The following is a 25,319-nucleotide window of genomic DNA, read 5'->3' on the forward strand; positions in this document are numbered from 1 at the left end:
ACTATTATCTATAACTATTTACCCCCTTCAAAAAATTGGATGCCACATGGTTAGGAGACATAATAATGTATGTACAAAACACTCTACTTAATGCATTCCTATATAATTAAGGGAGAGAAGTCTACATGAATTACTAAGTTGCATTACTCTAGGTTGGGAGACATATTGTTAAAAGAACAGAGCAATCCTATTTATGAATTTCTAAATGATTATGATCTACATAAATTACTAGTTATTTAAGGAGAAAAATAAACAACAGAACAAAAAGAAGGAACAAGAATAAAAAATAATAATAATAAAAAAATAATTTAAAGAATTCAAAATGTGAAAAGTCAGCATAAAATCTACTACAAAGTTATATAAAACTGTCATCTGTGTTTGCCTCCTAAAGTAATAACCCTCCCCCATTAGGTTTTCACACTAAAACATCAGTTAATTCACTTAAAAGGCCCATAAGTAAATATTGAAATAACCTAAAAAAAATGTCAAAGCTGTGTAACACTATTCATGTATAGTGAATCTGTCCTGTTTCACTTTGGCGAAAAATTTGCGAAACAACAGCAAAATTCGTGAAATGTGTTTGTCGCCCGCAACTTTTTTGATGCACAACAAATTTTTCGATGAGCAAATTTTTTCGCCAGGCATGGAGTCATAGTAAAATTCCGCATTTTGCCATTAGCAAATTTTTTTGCAAAAAGGCCACAAAATTATGTTCAAGGCAAATAGTTCTCCTATTCTGGAGTTGAAACATTTAAGAGTATATTTATCATGCTGTGTAAAAAGTTGTTTTTTTTGTAAAACAGGACATTTGTTTGCAAAAAGAAGAATCAATCTTTCCTTTTCCTTTTATAATCTTTCCTTCTGTTTAAAAATGTTATCAGCTGAAGCACCAAGTCAGCAAGGTCATGGTAAACTGTAAGTTAAGGAAGTGAAAAGGAATGGCAGCTCCTCTTCATTTCCAGCAGTTCAGATTGCAAATTTTAAATATATGCTTACGACTATTCGTATGGTAAGTCTTTAGAGGAGAGTATCAGTCCATCATTGTATGGCCACTTTAAACATACAAACTATGGTAGACATTTAAAGAGAATCATGGTGATTTTTAGGGTTTTGTGTCCCTCCTATAGAGGTAAAAAATGGTCTTGAAATTGCCCTGTGTGCCATTACCCTTAACTGCCACTTCATGTATTTAAGGCACACTGTATAATTAATGTGAGCCAGATCAGAACAAATGTACATATATGTGAACGTATGCAACATGAAATCAAATAGATTGATTCAGTGTTTCAATGGTTTGAAAGCTATTAATTTGTGTTATTTATTGTTTGACATATAAAACTGACCTTTCTGCTCAGCCAGGTATTTTTATACATTCCCTTGTTAGTAGGAAATTTAGAGACACTGAACACGTGCGAGAATACTGTGCACAGCAATCACTAAGAGCAGTGAGGAGTTAAGGGGCCAATCTATTAGGCACGAATCTTCACAATTATTGTGTATCCATGAGCTTGGACTAATAAGGTGAGTGTTATGCATAAGGTGTGTCAATTTTATTTTTATTCTTTGTCAGGTTTTTGTTCTCCTTTACAAAAATTATGTTTGGATAATGACTTTTGCATTTAATAATGTACATGCAAGTAGGAATAACACACAAACTTTCTATTCATACAAACATTGCAAGTGGAATCTGAGACATTCTCTTTTCTAAGTTTGAATTAATATAGGTATGCAGTTCAAACACAACACTAAAATAAAAACCATTTGCTTTATAGCTGTCACTGAAACCAACTGTTTTAAATTATACATTGTTTCTGCAAAACATATGTTTATCATCCTACAGACATAATACCCAGCAATTTTCTGATTCATTTAAAAGATCAGTGGAGATGCACCATATAATTCCATTTGATATAATATAAAATGTACTGTTAAAGCTAGAAAGATAGAGCAATCATAATAACAGATTTTAACTAAATATGCGCATATACAGCAATCATGGTTAATGCACCTAAAGCAAAGATCTACCTCCTGTGACAAGTATCTCACCAAATCACGTTTCATCTGTACAACCTTTTATTTAAGTTATCTTAAACAATCAGCAATGGCTCTATGTTAATAGTGCAAAAGCAGATGGTCTCCAGTGAACCAGTTGAAAACAGTAAATAATTTCACTGAACCCCCTTGTAGCATACCTTAATGAAACACCAGGAGACAGAGGTGGAGAAAATGGCCACAGCATTTATTCACATTTTATCAAATAAATAGGACCATGCCAGCCTAACCTAAAGCAATATTCTAAAGCCAGAATTCCATAAGAGGTTGCTACTATGCTCTGCTGTTCCTTGCTGAAGACTTGAATGAGTATTAGGCTGCCTCTCTACAGAGAGGATGGCCCCAAACTCTGCTACCAGCAGGAGCTGCATCACCAACAATGAGAGAAGTTCAGCGATGATAGGAAATCCAAGCAGGCTGTAACCTAGCACAAGCAGTAGTAGCGTCTTTATCTATCAATCCACTGTGCAGTCACAGGAGAGAACCTCCTTTCTCTGGCAAGGGCCTTACCCCTGCTGTGACAAATAACACTTAAAATACATTATCAGATATCCACTGTTTTAATCCAGAGGAAAGCAAAAAAACCTAACCTGAAGCCAGTACCAATTATACCTCAAGATTGAAAAAAAATCCTTCCTGACCCCCATGGCTGTCTGAAACATTCCCTGGATCAAGCAATCATAGTTAACAATTATACAATCAAGGTTATACTGTATAGAGATACAGAAAGCACAATATAACAATGCATTTAGGAAAACATCCACATTCAGTTATTAATAGATAATATGAGAACAAAAAGAAGAAAAATCCTGACATTTTTCTAAAATATGCAAAAAGGGGGAGGGTGGGATGTTTCTACCTGCTCAGAAGATAAGGAAGTGAGTGCTTCTTTTCCTGACATCACATCCCTCTCTTGCTTCCCGCCCCCCAGCTTCCCGCCCCCCAGCTTTCACCAGTGTAATCTGGCTGCTGGTCATTCGGATCCCTTGTCATGCAGCTTCTGCGCTTGTAGCTCCATTGCTTTCCTTTCTTATCCTTGTTTTTCCCAAAGAGCTAAATTTGTAGAGCTCATTTAATTGCTAAAACAAGAGGTATGACTTTTCTTGGAAAGGCTTATTCAAAGGCTAGTATCGCTGCCAATTAATGCATAATATGCAAGGGAAAGCTAAGCAGCGGTCAATATTAATCTTTGGCAATGAATACATTGATGAAACTGCTTTGTTCTATCTTTTATTCATTGCTGGAATCAAAAATCAACTGTCTCTTGATATTTTTGTTTTACTGAGATTATTAACATCAGGACTTTGATTACTGAAATATAATCAGATTCTGCAGCCACTGATGTAATTACTGGAATAATTCAATGCCAAGTCGAGAACAGTTAAACTCAGGGCAAACATAAAAGCACTTTCACTTGTACAAGCTATACTTTAAAGCAGAGATGACAATATACTATATCAATAGGTAAAAGAACATGCCATTGTTTGACCGATGTTTAATAATAAGTAATAAAATCATACAAGCAAAATTCACATTTTAAAAAAACATTATTTTTTTTGGTTGTTTTTTTGTGTTTGTTTTTTTTTTTTTTTTTTTACAAATTATTGATCGGTATAAACAAATGGAGCAAATTTTGAGTATAGTATCACATGGTGCAACTTGCCTAACATGTCCCACTATTGACATAAGTGGCAGTGGCATGGTGAGTGATTTGAACATATATAATGTCTATAGTGTGTCTTTAATTAAGACATGAATGAAGTACAGGGTAGTCCATTAATAGTGATGAGCGAATCTGTCCCGTTTGCGAAATGTGTTTGTCTCACAATTTTTATTGTCGCCTGCATCTTGTTTTGTTGCCCACGCCCTTTTTTTACGCGACCACAATTTTTTTGCTGCGCAACAAATTTTTCTGCAGAAATGCGGAAATTTGCTGTGAATCCATGTCTGCCGAAAAAATTTGCTCATCACTATCCATTAATTAAAAGAAAGAAATATATTCTATTATTGCATTAATTAGAGCTGGACTGTAGGATTGATAAGGTGATTAAAAGTACAATATATTGCAGACAGTCATAGTCAATAAAGTATAGAACAGAATACCTCAGGGCCTAGTTTATTGTTAATTCTGTTACAATTTTACCCTATTTTTTTTAAAATAAATGTATAGTGTATATTGCATGACTTTATCAAAAATCAGGCTATCATGAGTATTATTTTATTTTATCTTTTATTGTTCAAATATTAAAAAATAGACATATCTAGTGCTAAATCAGCATTACAAAATACATATTCTAATAAGTTAAAGACTATATGCATTATAAAAAAAAATTACGTTAATACTACCCAGAAGTCACACCTTACAACTGGAATAGGTATCATTACCTATGTTAACTTTTAGTAGGACAGCCCTTTAAGAGAAGCATGTCAGCAGAGCACTATAGCTATACTATACATATTAAAACCTGTATTTCTAGTGAGATGTTAAGTCATATTTGCTGATATAACACACAAAACACATCAATGATACATTATATTATATTGATTATATTTCATTTACCATAGAAATTCAAGCCGTGTGCCATCTCCCATTTGTTCTTATACTTAAAAACAAATTGCTATGGCACCATCGATAGAAAAATGTTGCTTAAAAATACATTATCCTTAATTTCCCTTGAACATTCTGGGTGGAATTATATCATGTGTTTTAATATTAATTAATAATATTCATAGTAATATATGATCTGATGTATAGCTTCAAGGGCAGAACTCCAATTTAATAGTTGTTAAACAACATCAACATTCAGCAACATTCAGGTACTACATATTTGCTTACATGTTTATCTGCCCTAGAGAAGATATAGATGCGATTACACTAATTGATTTCAAGTTAAGCTTTTGCTAATTACATACTGTTTGTTTAGTGTAGGCAAAGTCTTAAGAGTTAAGAATATAAATTAAGCAAGTTCTGTCCTTGATGGACAAGAAGAAATTACTAATCCCCCCACAGAAAAGTTCTGTGTTTTTAATTGCCTGCTAAATGATTTGTATGCACATATTGCAATGAGGTGCAATATATTCCAAAGCTCTAATTTGATTCAGTGAGGATTAGAACAAAGGGAATTCTAAAACTCAGCATAGTTATATTGTTCTTCCTTACAATTCACTAGGTAGAAACAAAAGAATCTGGATTTCTTTCAAGAATGTCTTAAAGATAAATTATACATTTTTATATTCATCTCAGTAAGACATATAAAAGTACATTTTTTACCAAAATAAAAAGCTGCTAAAAAAAGTCTAACCAGCATTATGATCTAATCAGCCATTTGTGTTCATTAGATGGACGAACTGTGGAAAAATGGGTTTCTTGTACATTTAACACTGTAGTTGCAAAGCTGAATATCTAGCACATATACTGCAGGTTTAACAGCCTATAAAAGAAAACTACATGTAAGCATTAAAACTGAGAATCATGAAGAAATTGAGATTATTTGTCTTGATTTTAAAAAATGAGATTTGTTGGCAATGTATTAAACTAATTTGTACCATGCTGCCGAAAGCTGTTAACCAGCTACAGACCAATACCTATCCCATCTAAATAGAGTAGAGAGTGAGAGTTGAAGTATTAAAGAAACATACACCAATGGAAATATTATGCAAAGCCAAACTATGGGGCCGATTCACTAAAGGTCCATAACGCTTATAATTAAGTCCCGATTCATCAAAGTAATTTCGCATGCATTAAGACACATATCGCATTGTTGCGTTATTTACCATGCATTGCGTTAATTAGTGAATAGAAATAATAGTAACGCATGATTCACAAACACATATGAAGCATTAAATGCGCTAAATATCACATTAGTCTGTGCGAATATTAACACCTACTTGGGCAGGCAGTAGTTCACGAAAATTGTGGTTCGTGAGCTTTTGGCAACACAATATGGACTTTGCAGTGGGATTTTTTCAAGTATTTGTTGGCCCTAGAGCGATGCATCCTCCAGTTTTCAGGAAAATGGTAATTGTGAGTTAAATAATGCAAAGAACATTGCGTCTTAGTTATGACGCCTGTCCTTTTAGTGAATCAAGCGTCGAGCGAGAAGTCACAAAAAATAAGAAGCAATAAAAATTTTTAACGCATGCTATAAATAGCTCTCATTTTATTGACCTTTAGTAAATCGGCCCCTATATCTGTACATTTTAGACTTGCCAGCTTATTTTTACATTTCTTCTTTGATAATAATTTACTGTACGGGGTTTTCTGCCACAAGGTTTGATAAAATGTTGCCTTAAGAGACACAAAAAACCCAAAGCTCAGAAGCACTCTTGTTATTCCCAACCTCAGCCATGATCTAAGATACTAGGCAGGTAAGCAGGAGATAGGATGGAGCAAAAATGTCTAGAAATATTCCTATTACTGCGTTTTGCTTTGAATCTCACTATTTATCCATGACAAAATAAAGGTATCCCCCAAATGAAATGCTATTTTAACAATTGACTAACATCTGTGGCAGCAATAAATGGGCTATACTGCCATTTACCTGTAGTTATCGTCATAACATAAATAATGCGCTAGTGCTCAGTGATCCATTCCCTTGTCTCTTCACAAACATCCAGCTGAAAGGTCTTTCACGCTACTAACCTGTAACATTTGTAGATATCCCTCTTGTGGATCACAGGGGAGTGAAGCAATCCTATGGTTATTCCTCACACATCTGATATTGTTGTCTTTTAATGAAGGGAAAATCTGTCTTATAACTGTAATTCTTCCAAGTGCACTGTGTACAAGCTCCACGATTTCTGCATCATTGATTTCCTATTAAAAAGTCAGATTTTTTTTTACTTAAATGGAGCCTTATAGGATCAACAATACTATTTCACAATTTGGACAGTTTTTATAGACAATTACATTCCTAACACACACCAGTGGGACTTAAGAACAGGACAAATGTTTCATAAATAAAAAATAAATATAAAACAAAAAGGCAGCAATTTATAAATATCCCAAGCCAATATGGACTGAAATATATAAAGACATTTAGGCACCAAGAAGGTGAAATCAGATACTGGCTCTATAAACAAAAGTACTGTATGTTATAAAGAAAATGGAGATGTACTAGTTATCCCTCTAAGGAGAGAAGCAAAGCTATTGTAACTCAACTGTTTAATAAACGCATTCAAATAATCTCTTTAACTTACTAAAAAAAAAAGTTAGGCTTATTTAATGAAAAACTCAAATATAAAAAACTTGATTAAATTAAACCAGGGAAAAACACAAATGCAGTGAATTTGCATTCTACTCATCATTTTCAATGGCTCAACAAACTCTTGAAAAATTAGCAAAATTTTGAATATCAGAAAAAAGGATACATTTAGGATACATGCTAGGACAACTCTCATTGACTTCTTTGTGAACTTGCAAGCTTTTAGATGTGGAAGTTTTAAGTTTAAGTCTTTTGCTCTTAATAACTATTGAACGTTGACATTTTAGAAATCCTAATTCGAATTTGAAATTCAAATGTTGACTTCTATAAGAGACCGCAAGCTTCTAGGTGCTGATGTTTTACATTCACGTTTTTCTTAATTTTTTTTTCCTTAATGAACATCAAAAATTCACATTTTTACAAATAATTATTAAAAGTAATAATTTTTAATGGAAATATTCCTTACTTTGTGTATCACTTGTCAATAATTTTGCTTTAAAAAAACAATAAAATCTTACTTTTACCAAAAATGTATTTTGAGATGATGTGGTTCAACATATATCAAAATAAATGTAATATTTAACAATGAGTGAAATTTTTCACCAGGCATGAATTCGAGAAGAAGTTCCGTGTTTCGTCAATGGCAAATGTTTTTGTGAAATGGGTGCAAAATTTGCTTTGTGACAAAAAAAAGACGTGCATCAAAAATATTTGTTGCGCGTGTCCTTTTTTTTTTGCTGTGTGCATCAATTTGTTTTTGCTGCCCCTCATTTTGCTAATTTATATATATAAATCAAATACAGTAAATGCTAGATTTTCAGTTTTGTGTTCAAATATACTGTATTTGCACTTCTATTCCATTTATAAGTAAGACATTTCTCTCACAGTATGTAATACCTGACCTATTGTGATTACAGCTGGCTCATACAAATCATTCATAGAAAGAGCGCGTGCTAAAGAAAAGCCAAGAACATTTAGAAGTAGGCAATAGACTTGCAAATGAGTGGATATTATGTATCCTTAGCAAAATTAATCAAAGGAGGACATGATTAAAGGGAATATTGTGAAATGTTAGACTGAAAAAAAATTATTTCATTAGGATATGAAAGAACTTGTATGATACTATGAACAAGTGAAGGAGGCTCACATTTTATGTTTGGCATTGGTTTTCAAAATTTCCATTTAGGAAAATATATCAAATCATCACCAAGCTATTACTTGTTTTAAAGTTCAAACATAATGGAGGTTATTGTGCAATTCAGATATTAGACATAAATGTATTCTGTTGAAAGCTTCCTTGTTTTGTTCCAGAAAAGCCCTGGAGCTATAAGCATAGGGGCTGCATGAAAAGGGATCCGAATGACCAGCAGCCAGATTACACTGGTTTATGTTTAGAGATTGGCAGAAGTAGATGTATCTGTGGTTACGTGAAAAGGGAAGAGTTAAGGCAGGAGAAAGCTGGGGGCGGAGAAAGAGGAGGGATGTGATGCAGGGGAAGAAAAACTTCACTTACTTTTATTCTGAGCAGGAAAAAATTTCCCGCCCACCATTCCCCTTTTTTGAATAGTTTGTTTTCGTCTCTATTATCTATTAACAACTGAATGGGGATGTTTTCCTGTATGCACCATGTTTTCCTGTATGCACCGTTATATTGTGGTTTCTGCATTTTTATACCCTATAAATGTGAGTCAGCATTGTATTAATTCATGTTATTTCCAAATGCTTGATCCAGGGAATGTTTCCTATCGCCATTTTGGTCAGGAAGGACTTTTTTCCCTCTTGAGGCATTATTGACATTGGCTTGAGGCTGGGTTTTTTGCCTTCCTCTGAATCAAAAGAGTGGATATATGATAATGTATTTTAAGTTTTATTTGTCACAGCAGGGGTATTTTACATGGTTTAGTGCATTGTAAAAATTTATGTTATAAATCCCCTTTAATGCGGATATTTACAAATCATACTCGTAATTCGGACTTTAATGAATCGGCCCCTTTGTCTCAGTGAACACAAGACTGCCTCATTGTCACTCTTATGCCTTTTGGAAAACTCCAGATGTGTTTATAAATGGGTTTTGAGCAATGGCTATTATGTAGTAAACCTGTCCTGTTTTGCTTCACTGAAAGATTTGTTAATTGTTTTTATGGCGTCTCTTTCAATACAGCATGACTTTTCTTTGCAGCCATTGGAGTCTATGGCAATTTTTTTGTTACAAAACCTGACAAAATATTTTGCTCATCCCTACAAGTAAGCTCTGATTTTAATCCAAATTAGATTATGTGGCACTATTTTAAAAATGAGGTGCATCTGACAAATCTGAACATCCTGGCACAAAACTGTCATAAATAATGGTCCGGAATCTCCCATGAACAGTGTGCAAAGCTTACTCCAAAAGACAAAATACTTATGAAAATATCATATGATCATTTTTTTTTCAAAATAAAAAAATGTTTATGTAAGATTTGTTACTAAGTAAAATGTGAGAATTTTTCAAGAGTAGAAATACTTTTGCAAGGTGTTTTACATTGAAAACAGATAACTATTGTTTTTGGCATAAAACAGAAAAACTAAGAATTACCTAATACCATTTTATTTTTTAGGGAATAAAGTCTGTGCAGTCTAGCAGTGTTTGGATGTGTGAAGAAAACATTATTTTGGATGATTTCTCCCCAAACTAACACCTTTTCAAACAGTTTCATCAGAGAATACATAAACACCATTTTTGCAGATGTTGAACATAGTGAAAACAAATGTAAGAGCATCACTTGTACACAACCTTGTAAATTATAGTATTCAACATAGGAAACTCTCTTTCCTTCTTCCCCCCCTCTCTTAACTGATAAAAATGTATAGATTATAACTTCTGGAGGTGTTTAGTGCCAACAATTTAAGAAATAAAAACCATTTAGCCCCAGCATATGCACAAAATAAATTACAAGTATGAAATTCTTTAAAAATTACAGGGCATGCTGCAAAGTGCAAAAAACATCTGCACTTTACACATTGTCCTCAGCGCTGTGCAACAAAGATTTGCACCTTACTCTGTATGCAGTGCAGCCTGCATTTGAAAGCATTGCATAGATAAGAGGCAAGGGATGAGTGTTCCATGGAATGCTCTTAGGGCTCTGGCACACGGGGAGATTAGTCGCCCATGACAAATCTCACTTGTCACGGGCGACTAATCTCCCCGAACTACCATCCCACCGGCGCAAATGTAAGTCGCTAGTGGGATGGCACACGCTGCGCAGGCGATTTTGGCTAATCGCCGAAAATGCCCCGCGAGGCAACTTCGGCGATTTTGCATATCACGCAGAAAGTGCAAGCTGGGGATTGTCAGGGAATGCAAGATTTTGGGGAGTCCTATACTTAACATATGTTTCTTTTAAGTGCAGGGTATTTTCCGTGCTCTTTCTCTAGAGTTTCTGTAAGTAAACTGGAGTTGAGTTTATAATATAGTGCAGTCCATGTTTCCAACAATGGAAAACCTGTAGCTTATTCATCAGTGTTTAGCATCATTGTTGAGCTTAATGGCTTCTTTGGAAGAGGTCATGCCTAGTAACGGGCGAGATGTTTCCACAGGGGTGGCTTTTCTGCAGTATTATGCATTTTGACTTTGACAAACTGCCCATACACCCCAATGTATTTTGTGAGGAAAAAGTCACAGTGAAAAAAGACAGCATAAAAAAGAGTTGCTGCAAATAAAAAAAAAATACCCATTGTCTTCAAATCACCTTTTTGCTGTCTTTGCAAATTTGCAGGGCACATTTGTATGTGTATTAGCTGATGTGCTTTGTACAGGTATGGGACCTGTTATCCAGAATGCTCGGGACCTGGGGTTTTCCAGATAAGGGATCTTTCTGTAATTTGGATCTCCACTATTTAAGCCTGCTAAAAATCATTTAAATAATTAATAAACTCAGGCTTGTTTTGCCTCCAATAAGGATTCATTATATCTTTGTTGGCATCAAGTACAAGCTACTGTTTATTATTACAGAGAAAAAGGAAATCATTGTTAAAAATTAGAATTAGTTCCTTATAATGGAGTCTATGGGAGATGGTATTTCCATAATCTGGATAACAGGTTTCCGGATAAGGGATCCAATACCTGTACAAGACGTAGCTAAGTGTGTATTTTTTACTAAATGCAGACATTTTCCCTTTAATGTGTGCAAAACTATCTATATAGTGGAGTGGGTAATATGCGTAGTATATGATACAAGCCACAACAATGTGCACCCCACTGGGTTTAATTGATCATGTGATGAGCAGCATCTTTTTTTAGCATCACTGTTGAGGGCAGTGCATAAATTGTACAGTATTTGGTGTTGTGTTTTTTACCAGACATGCCATGGTACATTTGGGTAGCTTACAACAGTTTTTTTAAATAAGCCTCATCTCTTCTTCAAAGGTCCCTAAGGTCTTGCCTCAAAGAAATCAGTAAAACATATTACCTGTTCACTTTCCTGCAGTCACTGTGGGTCAGTAAAAACAAGTTGCATACTTTGTATTTATCTATCTTAATAACCCCCTGTTTGTATTAATGTATTCTACTGTACAGTGCTGCGTACATAAGTAGCGCTTTATAAATAAATAAAGATATACATACATACATACAAACAAAAATAGTAAGGTCCTACCAGATAAACATTTATTAAATGAACCTAAAGTTCACATGGTTGCATAGATAACCTGGCAAATTATACACCCCAGAAAAGCTGTGCATCCTTTACCTTTTATGGATTTTAACCTTTCCATACATGATTTTTATTTAAAGAGGTCTCATGGTTGTGCTATAAATTACATTGCTAATAGTGACAAGCAAATCTGTCCCGCTTCGCTTCCCTGAAGAACTTGCAAAACTGCGGTAAAAATTGTGAAAAGGCAAAATATTTTCAAAACGGCCAACAAAACAACTTTTTTGACACAAACGCAACTTTTTCTTCATTTGGAGGGATTTTTGTGGTTTTGTGCCCATTTCCTGAAAAATCAGCCAATGGCTAAATGTGAAATTTTGTAGTGGCAAAAAATTTTGCTCATCACTAATTGCTAATGTTGCTACCCCATCTTCTTTAATTCAACGCATTTATGGAATACACATGCTGTATGAATAACTAAATCAGTTTTTATCTTTTTTTTTATTTAGTTTAACTGTACACTTCTTAATGTGATTCGTTTGGACTGGTCCACAAGTTTGAGTGTCTCGTGGATTTATGAAAGCTCCAAAAAAAATGAAAGAAATTTATATCAAGGTGTTATAAAGGATCATAAGGTGTTAACAGAATTTCTTTCTCCAACTGTAGTACTGCTGTCACACCTCTGCTCCCATCATTTTTTTTTCTACTGAAGCACTTACTTTTTCTGGCAGGAACTAAATTAAAACAGCCAAAAAGGCTCCTTGTAGCTGAGGTGTAAAAGTAAGAACTGTTTTATACAAACCACTGCAAAAAGATGTAATGGTGCTAAATGATCATACACATTAAAGGCATTACAATACTTATAAAACTCATCTCCTGTCACACAAGAAAAAGTTAATATAGCATGTGAAAAATAGAAAATGATTTGTTGGTACATAGATTGCACATATTGATGGCTCAAAAGAGATTATTTATGTATTTTTTTTAATTTATTTTTATCAGATAACCAGTTGTAAATTCAAATACAAGTATCAAGTATTGGACCCCTTATCCAGAAACCCGTTATCCAAAAAGCTCCGAATTATGGAAAGCCCATCTCCCATAGACTCCATTTTAATCAAATAATTCAGAATTTTAAAACTGATTTCCTTTTTCTATGTAGAAATAAAACAGTACCTTGTAATTGATCACAACTAAGATATACTGTAAAAAAAATCCTTATTGGATGCAAAACAATTCTATTGGGTTTAATTAATGTTTTATTGATTTTTTAGTACACTTAAGGTATTGAGATCCAAATTATGGAAAGACCCCTTATCCAGAATACCCTTGGTCCTGAGCATTCTGGATAATGGGTCCTATACCTGTATGGGCAAAAAAGACCAAATACAATTTTTGCTTCTATGTGTTTTTATAGCAATCTGTGTGTTTGTAAAACACAGATCCCCTGATGACGGGTCACATGACCTGAAACACGTAGGAAGTTGCTGTACAGGTTTTCCCAAGGAGCAGGAACAACCTTCCTTCACTGTATGCTGAGGATACAAAAGAAAACTGAAATTCCTTAAGCCAAAAAGACCAGGAGGACTGCAAAAGTTAAAAAATACTGCTCTTCAGTGTCGCACGTCAAAAAGGGCACGGTTGCAGTCGCATCAAAAAACACGGGCGGCAAAAAAAAAATCGTGCAGCAAATGCGTTTTCGTGAATCTTCTTGTCGTTTGGCGAATTTTAAGGCAAAGCGAAACGGGACAGATTCGCTCATCACTATTTATATCCATATTTTGGTGGAAAGCCAATCGTTGTCCTCAACAGAGCACTGTGAAGAAGACTTCTTATAGGCTTAGTTCTAACAAACTCTTCTCCAAATTTGATTTAGTGGAACTTCAAATTGCAGACAGCTGGGCCACATGATCATTGGCTGCTGGAACATCAGAAAGGAGGAAATCCTGGGGAAAAGCTTGTTGACCATAAACATACTGGAAAGGTTATCTACCAGTAGAGGTATGCAAAGTATTGTTATTAGTGATGTGCAATTTTTTTGGGGTGTGGTCGCGGCAAATTGGGCGCAGTCACATCAGTAAAGCGTGGGTGACAAAAAAAACCAATCGCGGGACAGATTCACTCATCACTAATTGTTATGAGTGAACGGGAGAAGATCAGTCTAATCATCCTATTAAAGAGATACATACAGTCTTGTTCAGCAGTTCCATTACCAACCATATGAATGTGTTGCCCTTGGAAGGTGCTAATTCAACAATAGAATCCAGTGCAAAGTGAGTCCATGGATGAGAGGGAACAGGAAGAAACTGCAGTAACCCACATGGAAGAGTGAAACTGGGCATAGAAGAAGCAAAGACGGAACAAGAACACAGTCGTTGATGTCTTTTTGCATAGATGGCCACCACACAAGACAATTTAACAAATCCATGGGTTTTTTACACCTGCCTGCCTGGCTTGTTTAGAACAGTTGCAGAAGGTTGAGCAGACTGAATCTGTGGAATAACTGGATTACTGTCCTCAATGTGGTGGTCCTCTGGAACAAAGTTTCTGGAGAAAACATCCACCTTTTTGTTCTTGGTGCCTGGATAATAAGTGATGACAAAATTAAATCTGTGGGAATTCTTTTGAGGAAAATGTTTGATGTTGCCCAGATAAGACTCCCCAATCTTACCTAGGCATTGGCATTTATCTGCTTCAGAAAGTAGTTATTGGCAAAATGAGCCTTGCCACCACAGTATAAGCAGCAGATCACTGTTTTGACTTGAAGAGGTTCCTCAGAGGTAGTGGAATAGGACTGAAGAGTGGAGCTCTAGAGCAGAGGTCTTTGAAATCGTAGAGCCAGGATAGGTTGGAACCTCTTGCCATGCTCTTTCTCCACTTGACACTCCCTATGGTGGGTGTCAGTTTTGATAATAAAATAAATCACACTTGGAGGAAGCTGAGTTCAGAATGTCCAAAATGTGGTATCCAAGGGGTTAAACAAATATCTAGTCACATTAAGGCAACAGGTTGTGGCAGTCAGCAATCAGTATAGTCAGGACGGAACAGAGAGTCAAAACTGTTAGATCAGGTCAAAATAACAATTTAGGGCCCTCCAGTAGTGATGAGCAAATCTGTCCTGTTTTGGTGCCAATATATTCTGCAACACTGTACAATAAGAGGGTTTATACATATAGAATTACATACAAATGAACATACAAAGCAACCAGTAACCAATACAAGAGGTAAAGAGGGCTCTTGGCAGAGTGGCATGGCAGAGAAGGGGCAGTTGCTTAGGTGTATGAGCCTGGCAGTAGTATTCATTATGGACTGGAGAGCTGGCGATTTCTGCAGAGGAAGGCCAATTAATAGATAGTTACAGTAGTCCAGGCATGATATGATAATAATTTTGGAAGCATCTTTGGGGATAATTGATCATATTTTGTAAATATTTCATAGGTAAAAGTGACACGATTTGATAAGTGACTGGATATGTGAAGTAAAGGACAGGGCAGATTTAAGGATAATATCAAGGCACCAGGTTTGGGGAGATGGGGAGATAGTGAAATTGTTAACTATGGTATATGATTAGTTTGCCAAGGGAAACGTATAGAGATAAAATAATAGGAGGCCCAGGACAGAACCTTGCGGAACCCAAAGTACTAACAGAGAAGATGATGTTCCATTGTATAAAACACTGAAAGAACGATTCAAGAAAAGGGAGGGACTGGAGGAGGAGAGGGTGATTCTCAGTGTAAAAAGCAGTTGAAACATCAAGAAGTAGATAGAAGTGTTTTTTGACTTTTTATCATTCCTTAGTCGGCGTGGAGCAGTTTCTATGTTGATGTATAAAACCAAATTGTATGGGATCTAGTTGGTTATTGTGAGAAAAATTAGTTTAGAAATGACAGGGAGAAAAAACATAGGTCAAAGATTCCCAAGATTGGAGGGATCAAAAGAGGGTTTTTTTCAGAATGGAGGTGGAAAGTACAAAGTTTTATTCGGGAGGGAGAGATAAAATAGATGAGTTAAGGCTTTGATTAAATGGGGATTAGCATTGCTGAGAAGTTTGGAAGGAATGGGATCAAGTGGGCAGGTAGTAAGGTGAGAGGAATCCAAAAGTTTTACAATTTCCTCTTCAATCACAGGGCAGAAGGAGCAAAGAAGAGACTGGGTGTTTGGAGGAAGGGAGGTAAGGTACTGAAGGCAATTGTTCTAAAGAACTTGCAAACAAACTACAACATTAGTATGATAAAATCAATAGTTTCTATAACTGAATAACATACAAAAAGTGTATTTAGTACTATGGATCTACTCCATATTAATCTACACCATATTAAAATGTCCAAAAAAGATTTATGCTTGTATATTTCTTATTAATGCAAATGTCTGGTTCAAATTAATTTTATAGTGTAGTATATCACTATCAACTGATGGTACAACAATTTTTTTTTTACTTTTTCTAATTCTGCTTTAACATAGGGGCCTTGTAAACTCTGGTATAAAAACAACTTTGATGGACTAATGCCAATTTTACGCAACATTTTCCTTACCCTAAATCAATACACAGTTCGATATAGTAAATATGATTTTATTCAAGGCAATGTCTGGTAACCAGATGGTAATTGGGCACAGTTTTTTAACACAGGCCTCTTAAAAGTCAAGACTGAAGGAAAGAAAATGAGGGTGGATGGATGTATTAGTACACTGTACACCAAATGCAAATTACTAGAGTGAAATATCATACAGCAAATCATTTTCAATCTAATATTATAAAGATTTATTTTAAGACAGAAATGTATGAAATACTATAATTACATATCTTTTGGTAATTGTAAGTCTGAGATGGTATACACCAAAGTAACAATAAAATACAAGTTTTTCCTTTTCATAGCTTTGAATATCCTCAGGTCTTTTCTATACACAATGTATTATTTATAACTTGTAAATGGTGTACCAAATTGCTGAAATTATTAGGAAGAAATCTTTGTGGAGTAAAGTTAAAAAGGAAGCTGGAATTATATATTAGAGGTTCAGTGGTCAGGAGAAAATAATTAACCAGTACATGCACAATGATATTCTACATATAGAATAACATTTTAAGAATGAGCACATTAGCATAGTAATCGAACTTGGCAATACAGAGCCAAGGTAATTAAATATCACACAGTAAGAAAGGAGGTGGGAATGGATGGCTACTGGCTCACTTTAAAAGTGTATTTTAATATAATGCAGGTAGGACACTTAGCTTTATTTGGTTGTTTTGTAGCTACCCACCTTGTTTTTTATATGCTATCAGGGACACTAACAACAAGGCAAAAGTTGTTGGGGTGACAGAACAAAAGATAAACAGCAAAGGGTCTAAATGGAAAAACCAAACACAGTTATAGTAAAACAATGTATATGTCAGCTAATGTGCCTTCTGGATCCTAGAGTCAAAGAAACAAATCCTTTGTAACCAACCAATATATAATATAGGCTAAGGGGGAAATGCATTCATGTTCAAAATCAAGTTTTACTGCAGTTTGCACTAAAACTCACAAATTCAATTAGAGTTTTCACAGCTTCAATGTTCAATATTTATTAAGTGCAAAAACCTCAAGTTCAAAAATTCTGCATTTAAAAGCTGGTGAGTTCACATAAAAGTCAATGGTAGTTGTCCTGGGCAAAATGTAAGCAATTTTTATTGTATTATTTATTTATTTTTTTTTTTAAAATTCCAATTTCAGTTTAATTTATTTTATTTTTGTTTTTTTTGCTAGACTGGACTCATTGACAATTATAAGTAGAATGCAATGTTGCTGCGTTCAAGTTTTTTCAAGTTTTTAATTGATCAAGGTAACATTCACAAACTAGATTTTTTTGTTAAATATGCCTCTATCTGTAACACATCTATGACATTTCTTGAAGCCCTGTAATGTCACTGCTCAATATTGGCCCTTTACAGTATCAATCTGATTCAGATTATGCCTTAATAATATTGTCCACATATGCATATTGCTGTTTGTTTGTACTTCATACCTCATTCACATAGACCCAGTGACTGTCTTTGGAAGCAAGATTGGTCTCCACAGCCTAAGGAAAGGGAAAAAAATAATTGAGACAAATCAGTCATAGCCAAACAATCTAAATACATTATTTAGATCTTATATTGTATTCTTTTAATATAGATATATGCCTTATGTAATACATATATATTTTTTTATAAATATATAATTGTGCATTTTTTTTCCTTTTGCTCTTTGTGGTTAAAAAGGCGATATTCTGACACAATTTGCATTTAGTCTTCATTCTTTATTATTTGTGTTTCTTAGTGATTTGGCTTCTTGTTTAACTCTCCAATTGGAAATTTCAGCTAGTGTTAAGTAAAGTTTTTTGCCAGGTATGGATTTGCTGCGAAACTCTGCAATTTGCCATTGGCAATCGTTTTGTGAAACTGCTGCAAAAATTTGCAGAGTGTGGAAAAAGCTGTGGCTGTGTAAAAAAAAGGCTTGGTTGCATCGAAAAAGCGTGTGTCAAAAAAGTTGTAAAATATGGAGATCCATATAACAGAAAAGCATTCTGGATAACAGGCCCAATACCTGTATATACTTGATTCTCTACACTTGATTCTCTTCTCTCTGATAGTGAATCCATGCCTGGCGAAAACATTCACTAATGGTGGGCACAATTATGCTGGAATTCTGGGGGAAAAATTGTAACTTTTTGTGCTTAGCATTTTGCCACCACTGATAAATAAGGACCTGTATTTAACTTGTTCTTTAAAGCTAAAATTATTGTAAAAATTGCCATTGGTATTTCAAATAAAAAAAAAATACAAAATAAAAACAATATGACCAGACATTGTATGAATTTCTATTGTCTTCTATGCTTTATTTTTTGTGCATCTGCATGTAAGCACCCTTCCTTTGAAGCTTGATTTTTATTGCTGCATGATTACTATTAGCGCTACTGTTCAGACATGTTTTATCTTGATATAATAATAATACATATGCATGAGCTGCTAGAAGTCCTACCAGAAGAATTACATGTACTGTATTTATATTACATAAAAATGTTAAACTTGCTAGGAATGGTTCTGAAACTAAAGTGAACTTTCTTATATAAATGTACAGTTCTGTATTATGACAATATAGATTGGTTAAAACTATTTTTCTGCCAAATCAGCCAAAAAGACATTTTTAATTTGCTACATTTATCTACATTTCTAGGCTATTAGAAAAAACAAGATTTCCCAAGGAAATTGAGGACCTGGCAATAATTATAGTGTCACTGGTGCATAGTCTTTAATGAAGTGTTACTTAAACCATTTATTATGATTTACTTGTTCTGTCATCTGATAGGTGGAATATCAAGTGAATAATGTATTGGTTGTCCTTTCATTGTTTATATTAAAGCACTTTATCTTTAGTTGTACATATAGATAATGACTGTGTAACATTCACTATATATATATATATATATATTGTTGTTCATGTATTTTTCAATATATAATTAATTGTTTGCAATAGATCCGGTGTTGCTGGTCTTTTTTTCAATATTCAAACTTTTTTACCGTGCACCCGGGACCAGGATTGAAGCGGTGTGCCACCCTTGGCTCGATATATATATATATATATGTGTGCCTATTATTGTTTTATTCACTTTGTAAAACAGCAAACAATATAAAACTTTAGGTACAAAATAGTTGGAATACCCCCCTCTCACATGTCACACACCAAAAACAACACCAGACAAACTTAGTAAATATTGATGCAACTGTGCCTAAAAATGATACCAGACAGACTTTGTAAATATTGATGCAAATGTGCCTAATTTGTGATGAAGCGCACTTGCAGTTCTGTTAATGTTTTGGTGTATGCAGCCTATGCAATTGCATCACAAGCAGACACAGAGAATTCTGTAAAAAAAAAAATGCTGCAGATCAATGCCATTGATTAGTACTGGACCGTGAAACAAGAAAATAGAGACATTTTGACTGCGTCTCTTTTCCCTGATGGACTTACATTACCTGTCCAAATGTTTTAATCAGAGAAAAAAGTCTAGAGCCAGACTGTATTATATTTGTAGATTGTTCATTAGCATAGAGGCCAAATATATGTACTTTAGGGGATCAGAGAACCCTTTCCCTTGTTCTGCCTGTAACATCATCCAGCCCAGTTACAGACAAGGAAGTGATCCAAATGGCTGGGATAGGGTCGGACAGGGGGTGCAGGGCCCACCGGGGCTCCCACCCCAGGGGCCCTAGCAGGTGCCCTCGCCGGCCGTGTCCCCTAACCCCCCACAGGGTCCCCCACACGATGTTCTCCCCGAGCGTGCATAAATTTAACGCATCAGGGGAGGAACAGTCGGGCAGGGGGAGTACTGGCAAGGGTCAGGTCTGGGCTGCCGGGGCCCACAGAGATTTTTCCCAGTGTCCCGGCGGCCCAGTCCGACCCTGGGCTGGAAGCCCCAGAGAACATTTGGAATTGAAGGAGGACCCAAAAAGAGCCTGGGTTTGGAGCCAAATCTACAGTGTGGGCAGCAGGGATTATAGAGGTGTCCCTGCTGCAGCATCCAGTCAGAGTAAGAGATACTGTCCAGGAATTCTGCCTCAATCTGTGTGAAGCTTAGCCAGAAGGAAATGCCTAAAGCTTCAGCTGTGCAGAGAATCCAACCCGTTCTCCATTAAGCTGTAAGATGTCCAGGAGGGGATCGGGAGAGTGTCTGTGCTGGCGAGGACAGGTGTTGTGTGTGTGCCTTCTATGTGGGAGCAGCCCCTATATCTGAGAAGAGGTACAGTGCTACCAGGCTAACAAGCTCTCTGGGAAGGGACATATAGCCTTGAACTGAACTATGCATTTAATAATCCCATCCGTTGTTGATTGTGGCACTGTCATAATGAAAGGACTGTCATATCTACTAGTGAGTCAGACAGACCCCCATGTGTTTTTCAGTGGAGGAGTGTTTTTTGTATTAGATGCCTGCTGCATTACTTTATTGCTATGTAACGTTAATTATTGCTGCAAATATCAGTGTTTTGTTGCATTCCTCAGTGCCCACTAGGTGGAAGCACTGTGCTGTTAATCCTAGTTTTCCAGTATCTTCCACAAGCAAAGAGATCATGGCTGCTGGATTGCCAACAGGTACATGCCAGTAAATTACATAATAAGTTACATATACGTGAGTGTGATCCTATTCTACAGGAGTATGCCAATAAAGGGTTATAGTACATTAAGGGTATCCCTTTAATACAAGTGCCTCAGTAGAAAATTTCTACTATGGGGCACATTTATTAATGTACGACAGGTACGAAATACAAAAATTTGCATTTGGTCGTACTGTGCGTATTTTCTGCAACATTTTCGTACCTTTGTACGACTTTTTCATACTTCGCAACAAAATTTGTGCAACAAAATCGTATTGTCACGCCGAGTACGAAAGTTTTTTCGGATTCATTCAAGCTTCGGTATCGTGACTTTCCTTGGGCCAGGTTGGAGCTGCAGAGTGCCATTGAGTCCTATGGGAGACTTTCCTTGGGCCAGGTTGGAGCTGCAGAGTGCCATTGAGCCCTATGGGAGACTTTCCTTGGGCCGGGTTGGAGCTGCAGAGTGCCATTGAGCCCTATGGGAGACTTTCCTTGGGCTGGGTTGGAGCTGCAGAGTGCCATTGAGCCCTATGGGAGACTTTCCTTGGGCCGGGTTGGAGCTGCAGAGTGCCATTGAGCCCTATGGGAGACTTTCCTTGGGCCGGGTTGGAGCTGCAGAGTGCCATTGAGCCCTATGGGAGACTTTCCTTGGGCCAGGTTGGAGCTGCAGAATGCCATTGAGCCCTATGGGAGACTTTCCTTGGGCCGGGTTGGAGCTGCAGAGTGCCATTGAGCCCTATGGGAGACTTTCCTTGGGCCGGGTTGGAGCTGCAGAGTGCCATTGAGCCCTATGGGAGACTTTGCTTGGGCCAGGTTGGAGCTGCAGAGTGCCATTGAGCCCTATGGGAGGCTTCCAAAATCATGCACAGAAGGATCAGAAAGGTCAGAAAAGTCAGAAAGGTTTTCCCGCCGTTTACGATCATTCAATATGAATATTTTGTGACTTTCGGATCACCGATACGATATTATCGTGACTATTCCAATTTTTTCTGAAACATTTTTGTGATATTTTCATACCTATCATGACCCATATCTGATTATTAAAGTGTTTCAGATCACTGTTGTCATGCCAAGGGCCCAATATCTGATGAATTTTCCAAAAAATCAATTTTCTCTATGATTATGAGAAAGAATAGAGCAAAGAATGGACTTACATGAGTGAAATAAGTACATTTATCAATAAACCCATTTTGAATATATATTATTTAAATACAATTATTCATTCATTCAGTGCTCAGGGGAAATGTTAATGGATGGTATTTTGTATGAAGCACTAGCACTTGGTAAATACTAAATCCAGTATGGAAAATAATTGTTGGTAGGAATAATCCCTCTCTGCAAGTAAGTAGAAGCTGTCTTCCCTAGTTACTGAAATGTAGGTTTCTTCATCTCTCTACCGTCTTCTATATTGGTTTTTTCGCCAGTATTTTATTAAGTAATTTAAGATCATTCCAATAAAAATGAGGTGTAATGTAGTTAGTGCCGTACTGTTTATAGTTTTGGATCAGATAAGGCTTAAAATAACATCATATACTTATAAATTTAATTACAGTTCTGTTTCAAATCCATGGTAAACTGATACAGCTTTCCCCAAATTCATTCACAGTTTCCTCTCTCAACTATTCGGCAGATTGAGTTGGATTTAATTCAGTGAGAAAAAGTTATCTCATGGTTTATCACGTAAAACGTATGGAAATGATTCTCTTTTTCTTTAGATTTTCTTCTAATTCAATTCCAATTTTTCTTCCAATTAACTTCAACAGAGTATTAATGTCATAAACAGCAAGATAAGTTTCTGTATACACATTGTGTATATGTGTATAGAATAACTAAACTTGCCAAACAGTTTTAAGACAGGATAGTGAACATGAGTAAGAGTACACATGTGTTCTATTACAGACCCCTGCCATCTAGCAACCAATGCACTGATTGCCCTACAGCATATGCTAATAGCATGTTACACAGGCTAAAGAGGCTCCATACATCTCCTCAAATGAGCATTATTCCCGGAAAGTCATAACCAAGAATCAACCCTCCAGTGTACTTCTGTAGTTCTGTATATCACAACTATTGGATTGCTTAGTGCAGGGCTTTTGCTGAAAAAATACTGTTTCATGCAAAATGTGTGGAAAAGTATGTTTAATGCTCTTACTACTCTAACACTTTGTATTCAAAAGTATATTAAGAAAAAAGTAGAGAAAGGCAAATTTTTTCACCAGTCATGGTTTCACCATCAGCAATTTTTGTGTTTCTGCTGCAAAAATTAGCGGTCACATGAAAAAAAGTTGCGGTTGCATCAAAAATCTTGGTCACGTCAATAAAGTCCTGTGCATCAAAAAAAACGTTTTGCATCAAAAGAAGTCATGTGGCAGCTGCATTTTTTTGCCTTTTTGTGTATTTTTCAGCAGTTTTGCAATTTTTGGGGGGAAATAGGACAGATTCGCTATTCACTGGAAAAAAGAGTTAATCAAACCTCTTTATGTGCATTTGTGAAAAATATCGACTTCCAGTTACAGCTTGGATTGACTTTGTTCAGCCATGCAGTATATGGGGATGTTTCGTGGCTTGAGATTTATGATTTTGCCTTTTCAAAGGGACAGATGACTAAAACATACTGAAATTGTCAGCTCCTTAAGGAGAAATTAGTTATTATAGGCAGATGGGGAGATGTTGTGTGATCATCAGTCTTCATATAATACAGTATTTCTTTTCATCACACATCAAAGATAACTGTTATCATGTATTCAGTGTTTTTTCTTTATAATGAGGAAATATGGGGAAGGCCCTTTGCCATAATATCTGCTTTACAGATGAAATTAGATTTGGCAAATATAAAATCCCTTTGGTGCTGGCTGTGATTAAGGGTCATTGCTAATAACTAAAGCATTAAGTCATAGAAGGTTACGGTTTACAGGTTATGAAGCTTGACATTGAATGACATGTGGGAGTATCATAATAAAAAAGGGACTTTCATGTTCAATTGGATATGCAGTACTATATGACATAAATAAACATTGAACACAAGTAGATACAGTGTTAGTACTTCCATGCTCTAGTGCAGTGCTGTCCAACTGGTGGGCCGCGACCCCCCTCTGTGCGGCCCACCACCTGTCTGGCTGTTTTGATAGCTTACCTTTGTGTAAGGTTTAAATGGTATTAGTACTGGCCCCCTGCATGGTTCACACCTCAGATTCAGGCTGTAAAACCCCCTGTATTGTTTAAAAATGTAATCCCCTGTACTGTTCACACCTTTTAATTTCTATCTAGTATAAATAAATTTAAAGCAACTGGACTTGTTAAGTAATCATTGAAGATGTTTCACTACTCATCCGAGCAGCTACATTGTTCACCCTCTGCATTGTTCACACCTTAGACTCAGACTGTAATCACCCACATTGTTTACCTGTTCACACCTCAGACAGCAGTAGAAAACCACAAATAAACCCTGCACACTAAAAAACGAACATATGCTGGTACTGCAATTAAAAAGTTTTTTTTTAATATACTGTATAGTTATTGTGCAAACTGTAGGAGCAGTGCCAGCATTGTGTCACTGTATGCTGCCTGTGTATGCCATACTCTGCCTGCCCTATGCTGCCTGTGTGTGCCATACACCAGGGGCGGGCCAAGCCGACTGGGCGCCCTAGGCAACCCGGTCGTCCACCTCGCCCCTGCACCTTCCCCCTCCCCCTTGCTTTTTGGCACGCATAGGCATTCGGGGGGGGGGGGAAGTGTGACGTGATAATTCATTGCCCCCACCGTGTAATCACAAGCGGCGGGGGCAATGACAAAGGAACTAGGGGTAGGCAGGAGAGGTTCCTGTCTGGCGCCCCCCAATCGTTGTGCCCTAGGCAGCTGCCTACCCCTAGTTCTGGCCCTGCCATACACACAGGCAGCATAGGACAGGCAGAGTATGGCACACACAGGCAGGGTAGGGCAGATGGAGTATAGTACACACAGGCAGGGTAGGGCAAGCAGAGTATGGCACACATAGGCAGGGTTGGGAAGGCAGAGTATAGCACACAGGCAGCATAGGGCAGGCAGAGTATGGCACACAGGCAGCATAGGCCAGGCAGAGTATGGCACACACAGGTAGGGCATGAAAGGCAGAGTATGGCAGGTTTTTGCTGCGCTACCACCATTAATATGGCTCATCACTAATTTTGATTTTTAAAATAAAATACTAAAACAATATAGGAATCTGTTTAAAGGTTAAATAGGTACTATATATTGGGCATGACACGGAAACATGAAACAAAAAATTTTCACGTTTTTCAAAAATGAAAATAATGGGTAAAAGTACACACTATAATTAGAATTTCTATC

At 36.3% G+C, this 25,319-nt stretch overlaps 1 protein-coding gene across 2 annotated transcripts in view; it reads right to left on the reverse strand.

Moving 5' to 3' along the window:
* The window catches only part of grid1 (glutamate receptor, ionotropic, delta 1), a 482,837-nt gene that overhangs the window by 78,775 nt on the left and 378,743 nt on the right, over positions 1-25,319 (reverse strand). For both annotated transcript variants that reach the window (NM_001103000.1, XM_031904765.1), the window contains 2 exon segments: positions 6,695-6,868; positions 17,888-17,941. In NM_001103000.1, the coding sequence (NP_001096470.1) occupies positions 6,695-6,868; positions 17,888-17,941 (228 nt within the window).

Source organism: Xenopus tropicalis, chromosome 7 (genome assembly GCF_000004195.4).
Source record: "Xenopus tropicalis strain Nigerian chromosome 7, UCB_Xtro_10.0, whole genome shotgun sequence".
In the NCBI taxonomy this organism is placed as follows: Eukaryota; Metazoa; Chordata; class Amphibia; order Anura; family Pipidae; genus Xenopus; species Xenopus tropicalis.